At 47.7% G+C, this 12,230-nt stretch overlaps 1 protein-coding gene across 1 annotated transcript in view; it reads right to left on the minus strand.

The window, feature by feature from the left end:
• The window catches only part of LOC103191164 (aryl hydrocarbon receptor), a 49,311-nt gene that overhangs the window by 14,939 nt on the left and 22,142 nt on the right, over positions 1-12,230 (minus strand). The window contains exons 3-4 of the mRNA XM_042336302.1: positions 3,522-3,631; positions 1,757-1,846 (exon numbers count right to left, since the gene is read on the minus strand). Of these exons, the coding sequence (XP_042192236.1) occupies positions 1,757-1,846; positions 3,522-3,631 (200 nt within the window). The remainder of the gene's footprint in view (positions 1-1,756; positions 1,847-3,521; positions 3,632-12,230) is intronic.

Consider the following 12,230-nt stretch of genomic DNA (forward strand, 5'->3'; position numbering starts at 1 on the left):
GTGCTGATGGCAACTCACCAAAAAAAATTGCTTATCCATATACTATTTGACTGCTATAAACTGTACAGCCTGTGTGCTAGATGAGGGTTGGGGGTGATCAGCTCACGGAGTTTAATGCAGGAGGATACAAGCTACAGTGTTCTACTATATCTGGCGGGTGGGTCAGTAACCTGAGGACACCGATTTAAAATAGTTGTTAAAAGAAACAGAGGGAAGGTGAGAAGAAATGTTTTCACACAGCGAGTTGTTCGGATCTGGAATGCGTTGCCTGAAAAGGTGGTGGAAGCCAATTCCATAACAAAGTTATTCCATCTGAATAGCTCTTTTCAAAGATCCAGCACAGACATGATGGGCTGAATGGCCTCCTTCTGTGCTATATAATTCTATGATATTGTCAATCCTCAATCACAACTGTACTGCCAATTCCGTCCCTATTAACAATAATTTTATGCACATCTCAAATGCTTTTCATTTACTGTGCCTTTTGAATCTTGTTATTGTGCAAGGTTTTGTGCAAAAAATGTGTTTTCTCAAATGTGGTTTGTCAACTGTACAGAAATAAATTAAAACCATTTCAGATGTGCATTTATTTTTTGTAACTAAGTATTTTTTTACGAAAAGCTAGCACAGCAGCCACCAGTAATTGTTATAATAATATATTGAAATGTTTTTATTTGAGAACCACTGCTAACAGACTGTGATTCCAAGTCCCGATATGGGGCTCGAACCTACAATCTTCTGACTCTGAGGAGAGAGTGGCCAGGCTGACACAATTTCCACGGGTTGCTGAGATCAGACTGCTTCAGTCTTCCCAAAATCTGGAATGTTAAGCAGTCTGAAAACAACAGACTTGCCAGAGTGTGGAACAGACCTGGCACTGAGGGAACATCTCCCACAGAGAGCACAAATTCCCAACCAAGTTCTTGTGACCCTATGAATTCCCCCGCCCTCAATCTACATGGCTGCTGACCTGTCACACAGAATGCTAAGCACCCGTTTCTCCATTAACAATGGATTCACTGATGGTTGACCCAACAGCGAGCAGACCTCATTTCCTGTTTTGGTCACAGTTTTGAAGGTGTTGTGGAGAAGAGCATGTGGCAACAGCAGGTAGCTGGGCAGTCTGATCACGGCACACGCTAGACACAGCTTTCAGCCAACGCTCGCTCAGTGTTTGATTTCACCACCTCTGCAATGTCCTTCCTCCCTAATAGGCAATCCCCCCATAATCCAGTAAGATTGTTCCTCAGTTTTTTTAAAAAATGGGATGGAATTTGAGTTTTAAGATTGGCCTGGCCTTTGGTGGCATTAAGTTGGCAGTAGACCAATCCTAGTGATAGTTTTCACCACAAATAAGATAGAAGTGAGATCCAGTTGATGCTCTGGACACAGCAGACTAATGCTCCTTCCTCTATCTCCGTTTCTCTTCTTGCTTGGCAATCCTAGCTTGTTCAAAATCATTAACTCCCTACCTGCATCGGATCACCACAGTTTGTGGTCTTTGGAGGTTTCCTCCAAAGATTTGTGTAACAAACACTATGTATTAGTGTCAATATGGCTCCTCCCAGCCGAGCCAGCCTGTTTCACTGGCCTGTTGTTCAGCCATTCTACCTCCACTTGCTCGAACTCTGTCCATGAGGCCCTCCACACCCCCACCCCTCCTCTGAGTCCCTCTGTCTCACCCCCTCCACAGGTTAGGGCCGCGGGGAGTGGGAGTCATTGATTGCCACCATACCTTGGGTGCACTGACACTGACCTGCTGAAAGCCAAGGTAGTCCAGGATGGTTGGGGAGGCATAGAAGACAAATCCCTCAGCCGTCACCACCAGGATAAATCCGTTCAGAGCCTGAAACACACGAGAGGCCTCCTGTAACCCCAGCTCCGAAACACACCACCCACACGTCAGCAACACACTACCCACAGGCTACCCACATGCCACCAACATACCAGCAACACGCGCTAGCAGCATGCCATCCATACGATAGCAGCATGCCCCCCCCCCACACACACTAGCAACACACTAACCACACACCAGCAACATGCCACCCACACACCAGCCACACGTCACCTATACAACTACAACACACCAACCACACTCCAGCAACAACCCACAAACACAGAAAACATCAGAATTAGATCCCACCCCCCACCGAGCTCTATCAGTCACCGTCTCTCCCCCTCCAACCATCTCCTATGGTGTCTATCTTTGCCTTATGCTGGTAGATTCTCCAAACACTGTCTTTTAATTTAGTGTTAAGAGCTCTGAGACGCTACCGTGTGGAGGGCGCTATATAAGTGCAAGTTGTTTTTGTTGTTAATCTGGCACCACCTCACTGATGCTGACACGTGTTATAACAGGCTGTTTGGGATACATAAACTACCAGCCCAGGTTACAGTCAGGGCACAGCAGGGACTTTGAGCTCACAGATTATTAATGATAATAATTCTTGCATTTGATATTGCACCTTATTTAGTCGTTAAGCGTCTCAAAACACTTCACAGAATATACTGTAAAGAGGATTGACTATATATTTTTGGGGCAAAGTGCGACAGCCAATTGCACACAGTAGTGTCCCATAAACAGCCGTGGAATGAGACACACCACTGCATCTAATACAAGGACAATTATTGTAATTATTATTCATAATAAAGAACATTCCTTTCACATCTTATCTTTTTGGACCTACAACCACCCCTGCAGTCTCTCGTTCTCTCATATTAAGGATTAAAAATAATGATAATGATCCTTACATTTGTAATAGCACCTTATCACGTTGTTGAGACATCTCAAAGCGTTTCACAGAATAATAAATGACTGTATTTTGTTCTGGCGAAATATGACAGGCAATTGCTCACAGCAATACCCAAAATCAGCTATGGGTTGAGTGACCAAATTATTATTATTTTTGAAGGGATTGTGATCTGCCAATTGACTGACAACTAGGTTCATAAGTACTGCTGGGTAAACAAAGGTACGTGGAGTAAGGAAACTTGCCTAAGGTTTCAGCTTCAGGATTTCTCTAAAAGCTGAATACTTTTAGGGTAATGTGGAGGGGGGGGGTGGGGGTTGTGGAGGGCGTGTTGGAGGAGAGAGGCGAGGATTTAAATACTGAGGCCAGTATTGCCTGTAAATAATAGGTTCCAAGCTCTGTGTGAGGCCCCACCCACACAAACCTGACTCATGCCAAGATCCCTAGCCTCTCTGGAGCCCGATTTGGATTACATTACATTACAGGCTGCTCTCAGCTCAGCAATGGACTCCAACACTGACCTCAGGCTCCTGCTTCCCCCACCCATCCACTCTTCCTCGATGACTCAGGTCTGCCACAAGAGGTTCCCCCCCGTTGTACTCTCTTCCCCCCTCTCCTCCCAGGGTGCTCTATCTCCCCTCTTTCGGGGGGCTCTCCAGTCTTGTTCACTCGGCCTCCCCCATTCTCAGGCCCCCGCCTTTTTGGAGTCCCGCTGCTCTCTACAAAGCTCTGCAATGCTGCCCTCATAGCTCTCTTTCGCCCCCTCCTGACCTGCAGCAGTAAGTCCCCCTCAGGAAACGTGGTTGGGTTGCAGATCCCGTTACTGCGGAAACCCTCCGCTTTCTCCGCCAACCAGGAAGAGCGCTTCTTCTTCATGGTCGCTGTGAGAGAAAGGAGCAAAGGAAAAAGGTCACAGGGCATCCAGCACACAGGAACCTACCACCGTGCTCAAACTGTCCAAACCAAACTATGTTCATCACCTACACACAGGAATACACTTCTCGCTCTCTCTCTAGAGGGACACATCATCCTTACCCAATTGCAGAAAGTATTAGGCACATCTTGGCAAGATCCAAGGCTTGGAGACCCCAGTGTGTACCTTGGGGTAACTGCTGGGAGTCTAACCAGATAAAACCACGTAGCCTAACGGGTAGAGTGGTCCTCGCTGGACAAGGAGCAGGAAAGCTTGCCAGCAGTAGTCACAATGGCAAGCTTGCAGGGTTAACAGGAACTGAATGGGAAGAGTCCCTGTCCCCAGTGATTAGTTTACAATATTCTGCAGTACACAACTCCTGCCTCGTACTGCTCCACCCAGTAGTACTCTGCCTTCCCCTGTGCCCCTCCCCAAGTGCGCCTTTGAGATGTTGCTTTGGATGAAACGGGAATTTTTATTTCTGAACTCTTTCTCCCTGTGTCGGGGGGAGCAGGGGGAGCTGAGCAGGGGGGAGCCTTTGTCAAGGGGGGCGGGGGAGGCTGAGCGGTAGGGACCTGTGTCAGGGTGGGGGAGGCTGAGCAGAGGGGCCTGTGTCTGGGATGGGTGGTAGGTTGAGCAGGAGGGCCTTTGGCGGTGAGGGAGGCTGAGCGGGGGGCCTGTATCTGTGGGTGGGGCGGGGGTGGCTGAGCAGGGGGGCCTGGTTGGGGCGGAAGTTGTGAATAGGCAGACGGGACCCCAGCTCAACATCTCATTTAAAGGATGGCACCTCCAACAATGCAGCACCCCCGGCCCCAGTATCGCACTGGAGGGTCAGCCTAGACTGTAGTACCAAAGTACCAACTTGGAGCTTGAACCCAACCTCCTGACTCGGAGGCAAGAGCGCTATCAACTGAGCTGGGTTGACTGCAAGTTAAAGTAAAGATATACCTCCAGTGAATGAGGTGCTCAGAGCATAAGGTTGCAGCAGATCCCGGAACATCACATTCACCTGAAAGTTTCAGCTACCAGCTATAATAATAATAATAATAATAATCCTTGCATTTGATATAGCGCTTTTCACATCGGGAGGACGACCCAAAGCGCTTCACAGAACACACTGTAAAGTGAATTGACTGTATATTTGTGGGCGAACGCGGTAGCCAATTGCGCACAACAATGTCCCACAAAGAGTCGTAGATTGAAAATGACCAATTTATTATTGTTTTTTGTTTTGGAGGGATTATTATTAGGCTCTGTGTGGAGTAAGGAAACTTGCCCAAGGTTTCGCCCTCTGCGGGAATTGAACTCAGGTCTCTCACTTGCAAAGCGAGTGCTCTAACCACTGAGCTACAGGACTCCACAATGGTTGAGGTGAAGAAAAGAGTCCGATTGTGGATTGAGACTAAGGCCCTCCCTCCCTGGCCTGAGTGACTCGACCTCACACACACTCAGCAAATCGTCACTCAATGTCAGGGAAGGGGTTAAAATTGGGCAAGAGAATGGAGCACCGGTGGGGGGAGGGGATGGGCGGTGTACGAATGTAGGAAGTGAGACAAACCTCTCTCCACCCCCTCGCCAACCACCTCCAGCCCTGATCAATGGAGTATTCCACTCAAAATTAACATCCGCTTTGAATCAGTGGATGCAGCGGCCCTGAGGCAGAACAGGTGTGACCGTGAGGCAGATCCTGACAATGGAGATCAGTCTGTGTGTAGGAATGGGGGGGGTTCGAGGCAAGATCAAACACACCACAGCTATAAATGAAGAGCTTTTATCTTCACACAATGACGCTGCTGAGGTCTGACAGCAGCACCCCTGCACACAAACCAGACACAGTGAGGGGTGGGGAGCTCTACCCAGTGATGTGCCTACGGTCACCTCCCTTCCCCTAGCTCTGAGTCTCTACCCCACGTGAAGCCTCGTGCAATGGTAGCACTTATGCCTCTGAGTCAGAAGGTTGTGGGTTCGAGCCCCATGTCGGGAATTGGAATCACATAGTCTAAACTGACTATGTGATTCCAATTCCCGATGCAATGCTGGGGGAGCGCTGAATTGTCGGAGGTGCCGTCCTTCAGTTCAGGTGGATGTTAAATAGCCCATGGCACTATTTGAAAATAGAAGGGAATTTCTCTTTCCCGGGGTTCTGGTCAACAATCCCTCAGATAAAATTGGTCACTCATTCCTTGATTGTTTGTGGAACATTGTTGTGTGTAACTGGCTGCCGTGTTTCGCCCACAAAATAGTCACTTCACTTTACAGGATATCCTGTGAAGCACTTTGAGACGTCTCAATGACGTGATTAGGCACTATTTCAAATGTAAGTATTATTATAATAATGGAATCTACTTTAGCTGGATGCTGGTTAACCCCGGTCACTAGGTAAAGGATTATAATTATTATTATATAAACACAAGCTGTTGTTGATGTGAGGCTGTGCCAATATTCCCCACAAAATGGACCTCCCTATACTGCGCGGCGTTTTGAGACTTCCTCATGCGTACTATCAAATGCAAATTATCTGTTCGATTGGATGTTAAAAGAACCTTTGGTGCTGTTCGAAAAGAGAAGGGAGTTTCTCTCTGCCGATGTCCTGGCCAACAATCTCCCAAATAAAATCGGTCACTCACTCCATGGCTGTTGTGCGCAAACAGGCTTCTGAGTTCGCCCACAAAATGCAGTGCTTTGAGACATCTCAATGACCTGATAAGGCACTATATGAAATCAGAGATTATTTATTACTATTATTTTAAAGTATCGTCACTATATTCAAGAGCACAAGAGCCAATTTGCACATAGCAGCCACGGAGTGTGTGACCAAATTTATTTAGGGATCTTTCCCCATTCTCTATTCGAATAGTGATGTCAGGCTCCACCACTGTAAAGCGCTATGAGACACTATCCTGCTTGAAGGCCGTATAAACACAAGGTGTTGTTGTGTTGGTGAAAGGGGGGTCTCTAAATGTGAAAACATGGGGAGGTGAGAGCTTGGCCAAGAAGGAGGCGAGGGCGATGAGAGAGGAGTCTCTCTTCCTGCCCTCACAGTGCTCATCATGCTCATCTCAGCAACAGGTCCAGTCATGAGTCTAGACTTCCCCCTGGTGGAGTCCTGTGGTGTAGTGGTTAGTGCACTTGCCTCACGAACCCGGTTGTTAGTTGATTGGCTGATTGCTTTCTGGGGGTAATAATCTCTTCAAAAAACAATTTTGGTCACTGAATCCCTAACTGTACACAATTGGCAGCCACATTTCGCCCACAAAATACACAGCCAATCCACTTTACAGTATATCTTTGAGATGTCTCAAACAATATAAGAGCTATATCAAATCCAAGGATTATTATTATTGTTGTTGTTGTTGTTGCAATGCTGTGTGGAAATCCTAACATGTTTAACCAGAGAATATCAGGTGGCAGCAGCCAGTCTCCTTGTGTGCAAAGCTCACTGCGGCCTTGGAGCTATGGCCTGGACATCCATAGTAGGGCTGTTTGTTTCAGAATGGGGCTGTTTCAGAGTGTGTGGTGGGGGTGGGGCGGGTTGGAAGGAGGGTAGCATAGTTGAGGGTGGAGGGGGGTTATCTCATCAGTGATAGGAACATGCTCAAAACACTGAGCAACGAGCGAGGTAGGTTTGATTAGAATTACTATGACAGCAGGAAGGTCTATAACCTGGGGAGTTGCAGAGAGAGAGAGGTCGGAATAATGGAGGGTTTGCTGTTTAACACAGTTTAGCAATCGCACACTGAGGTAAGGTTAAAGCTGTAACCATGTTAGTGATGCTTCGTAGAGCCCCTCATGCGCTCCTCTCACACAGCATAGTCAGGGCTCTCAGCTCACGCTCTAGGTGACGCCCCAATGTCGTGCTGGGGGAGCGCTGCATTATCAGAGATGCGTCATCTTTAAACTTTGCATTTGTTACCCCCCCTTATCATGTCGAAATGTATCAAAGGGCTTCACAGGATTAACTGTAAAGTGCAGGGTTGTGTATTTTGTGGATGAACGCAGCAGCACAATAGCACACAGCAATGTCCCACAAACAGCTATAGAATGAGTGATCATTCTTATTTTGGGAATGGTTGGCCAGGACACCAGGAAAGAGAAACTCCCTTCAACACGATCTTTAATAACCCCTGAATAGGCAGACGGGACCCCAGCTCAACATCTCATTTAAAGGATGGCACCTCCAACAATGCAGCACCCCCGGCCCCAGTATCGCACTGGAGGGTCAGCCTAGACTGTGAGCTCAAAGTACCAACTTGGAGCTTGAACCCAACCTCCTGACTCGGAGGCAAGAGCGCTATCAACTGAGCTGGGTTGACTGCAAGTTAAAGTAAAGATAAACCTCCAGTGAATGAGGTGCTCAGAGCATAAGGTTGCAGCAGATCCCAGAACATCACATTCACCTGAAAGTTTCAGCTACCAGCTATAATAATAATAATAATAATAATAATAATAATCCTTGCATTTGATATAGCGCTTTTCACGTCGGGAGGACGACCCAAAGCGCTTCACAGAACACACTGTAAAGTGAATTGACTGTATATTTGTGGGCGAACGCGGCAGCCAATTGCGCACAGCAATGTCCCACAAACAGTCGTAGATTGAAAATGACCAATTTAATTATTGTTTTTTGATTTTTGGAGGCATTATTATTATTATTAGGCTCTGTGTGGAGTAAGGAAACTTGCCCAAGGTTTCGCCCTCTGCCTGGAATTGAACTCAGGTCTCTCACTTGCAAAGCGAGTGCTCTAACCACTGAGCTACAGGACTCCACAACGAGCTATGGGCTCATTGCAATCCACACCCCTCCCCTCTCTCTCTCCTCCACCCCCGTTTTGATATCTGTTGCCAAAGTCAAAGTTCACAAATTCGACCAAGGGCAAACTCAGTCTGTCAGTCAATCTCACACACACTCCCGACAGGCTCCTGAACGTCAAGGTAATAACACAGCCAAACCAGAGGGGAGATAAAGTGGCCTATTGTGCTGAAGCTTGTGTGTGCACTCTGTACAAAAAAACTGTTGTCCTTGTTGGAAAGCTGCACGAAATGAGCTCGTCAACAGGCCTGCTCCGCCCAGCGAAATACCAATAAACAATCGCTCGGCTCCAGAAGGGGCCCCACAGTATATAAAAAAGGAAGGCGTGACTTCCCTCTCCTTGAAATGACTCAAGTTATCTGCCCCCAGAGGAAATTTACATGGCTTGTATAATTTGCTTGAGGCACGCATAGCCCCTGCTTGGAGCTGCTGCCCAAGAGTCCCACAGTCAGGTTTTCCTGCACCTCACAGGCCTCGCTGGGAATCAATACACCTCATTGAAGTGCATTTCGCCTGTCACTCCGACAGATCGCTATCTCAGAATGCAGTTTAGTGGCTTTAGCAGACAGTTTCTCCCCCTCACCCCTTCCTTTCCTCTCTCGGGGTCTGTACACAAATAGCACACGCTAGCCAGGCCCGCATGCATGTTAAAAGATTACAACCTATTTCTCAATAAGGGCTTCACACACAATACATTGGCAGGAGGAGAGATTCCGAGCCACATCTGTCAAGAGCTTGAAGCCAACATTTAGAGGGGGTGGGGAATGGTTGTGTTAGCACACAGGGCTCCGAAACTTTGGAAGGAAAAGTTCTGTTTATGAAAGGTTTTGGCATTAACCCTGTGACTGCTGGTCAGGGGGAAACTAAGAGGAAGAGCAGACACATGCACACATAAACACACGCACACCTAAATACACAAAGCACAACTTGCATTTATATAGCGTCCCGCATGCAGGGTAGTGTCCCAGAGCGCTTGACAGTGACGGAGCACAACAGCAAGCCGGGTGGAAGGGGAGGTTATCTTAGGCAAGATCGAAGAAGAAGATCATCGGGCACTATCTGCAGATGGGGCAGGAAGGGGCAAGGCGGAGGGATAGAGGAAGAGTGTTAAGAGTTTCTGGTGTAGTGGCTGAAAACGCAACCACCTATAGTGGAATGGAGGACACAAGAGACATGCAGGAGGCCGGGGCCAGTCGAGCGTAGGCAGTGGGTAGCAGGTTGGGGGGTAAGCAGGTCGGAGAGGTAGGGCATGAATGGATTTCAAAACGAGTGTGAGGATCTTGAAATTGATCCATTCGGTGATAGGAAGCCAAGGGAGCCTGGCGAGAACTGGTATGATAGGGGTACGGAGTTAAATGCGGGTGAGTATGTGGCCAGCGGAGTTTTGGATCAGCTGGATCTTGTGGATGGTGGAGTTGGGGAGACCGGTGAGGAGGGCATTTGAAAAGTTGTATCTGGAGGTAACAAATGCATGGATATTTCAGCTGCGTCCAGGGTAAGGTAAGACCAAACACCGCACACATGTACAGGCACACCCACGTGCACATACACACAAATACAGACAAACACACAGCACACAAACAACAGTACACATACACACACCACACTTTTATAACAAACACCAATAAATGTGCTGAGGAGAGGACTGACTGACAACACCAGAGTGTGCAGCCTAGAGGGCAGGATATCAACAATCAGACCATTATTGTCAGTAATCAGTCAGAAGATAAGGAGAGCTCTGACCACAGACCTAGACAGCTGATTCATATACTGCCACATTCCTTGGCTCTTGCTGACACAACATTGCTCTCTTAAACAGCCCATTGCATTCATCAGTAATTCCCTGGGCTTCAGTGACATTACAAGCCTGGGGGAGGCTGACACTGAGCTGCGGCCTGCGTGAGAGTTTGAGGGGGAGGGGAACATGTCTATCAAGGTTATGATTTGCATCGTAATCTTACTCACATCAAAGCGCAGCTCAGACACCGGGGCGCTGTCTGAACACGCAGCGGCTTGGCAGCTCCCAGCAAGAAGCCTCTCTATCAGCAGAGAGGAGGCCTTGCTGAGAGCTCGCTCCACACTGCCGGCCCTGCTGAGGGAGGGAAGAGGAGGACATTGAGGTTCAGGCCCCAGACAGTGTTGTCCCCCCCCACCCCAGACCAAAGACAAGCATAGCACATACCAGTGCTGCCCAAGAAGTGGCCCCCCTGAACATTCACACAAGCCTGAGTAATTGGTCATGTGTTTTCAGTTTTTTCTTAATTTGCGTATTTCTTGATTGATGGCACAAATCAAGAAATATTCAATTCAGAACATGTATTTTGTTAGCTAACCATAAAGGTTGGGCGTGGAGAGGGGCAGTGTGGGCAGGATGAGAGCTGGTGTGGATGTGTTGATGGGGGAGGTGGGGGGGGGAGAAGAGAGCTGGGTAAGGGAGAAGAGACTGAACCATAAGATTATTGCATGTGAACTGCTCATCTGGCGTCCGGGCGGGAGTCAGAGCCAGATGTTATCACGGGCAAATTCATTTTAGTCGGGGAAAGGAAATCTGAATGTCGAGCGATGTTATCTGAACGTGAAAACATTTAGTTCCAGCAAATCATGCAAGTTGAGTCCAGCTCACACGCGGTGCCCACCGTGCTCACACGCGGTGCCCATCCTGCTCACGTGCAGTAACCCTCCCAAGAGTCAAATGATCACTGTCAACACATGGACAACATGTTAAAAACCCTTCTCATTTCTGCTCATCCTCCCCCAGCACTCACTGGCTGGGTTGCACTCCTGGCGTCACTATGTATCAGCTCAAACACAGAATGCAGAGGCTATTTTTTCCTATTGCGATTGGTGTTGTGCCTTTCATGTCAGGAGGACATCTCAAAGAGCTTCCTTCACAGGATATACTATAGGTTGTGGATGCACACGGCATCCAATTTGTGCACAGCAATATCCTACGAATAGCCTCAGAGTGAGTGACTAATCTTATTGTATTATTAATAACATAATATTAATAATATCCTCCTTCAACCTCCAATCTCAAGCTCGAGGGCCCTTTGATGCGAAGGGGAACCCTGGCTGATTCTCTCCTAAAAACTGGGACTGACTGTAACCACCCACTGGACAGAGATGCAAGTAAGCTCAACTGATCTGACAATATTGCCCAGCAACATGTTTGCCTTGTTTATTGCTGTCTCGCACTGTTTTGACATAGTGAATGATAAGTCAACTAACAGCCTTAAATCTCGTTCAGCTTGCCCCTTGGCAAGTTCTGTGACAACCTGCGTTTCCTATTCTAACTCCTTCCATGCAGTACTTTTACTGCATGTTTTACTGTATTTACTGCAAAAGGCATCAGTCTGGCTCAGTCGGTAGCGCTCTTGCCTTGAGTCAGAAGGTTGTCGGTTCAAGCCCTATATCAGGACTTTGAACTCACAGCCTAAACTGACACTCCAATGCAGTGTTGTGGGTAGCGCTTCATTGTCAGAGGTTTCGTCCTTTGGATGAGACGTTAAACCGAGGCTCGGTCTGCCTGTGCAGGTGGACATTACAGAACCCGTGGCACTATTCAAAAAGTGAAGGGAGTTTCTCTCACCCGATGTCCTGGCCAACAATCCCCCAAATAAAATTGGACACTCACTTCATCACTGTTAGGTGGGACATTGCTGTGCGCAAAACAGTCACTACAGTTTACAGTAAATGCTATGATGTGCTAGAGACATCTAGAGGATAAGGCTTTGCTGCATCACTTGCAAGGATTATT

This window comes from Callorhinchus milii, unplaced genomic scaffold (assembly GCF_018977255.1).
Source record: "Callorhinchus milii isolate IMCB2004 unplaced genomic scaffold, IMCB_Cmil_1.0 Scaffold6, whole genome shotgun sequence".
Taxonomy (NCBI): Eukaryota; Metazoa; Chordata; class Chondrichthyes; order Chimaeriformes; family Callorhinchidae; genus Callorhinchus; species Callorhinchus milii.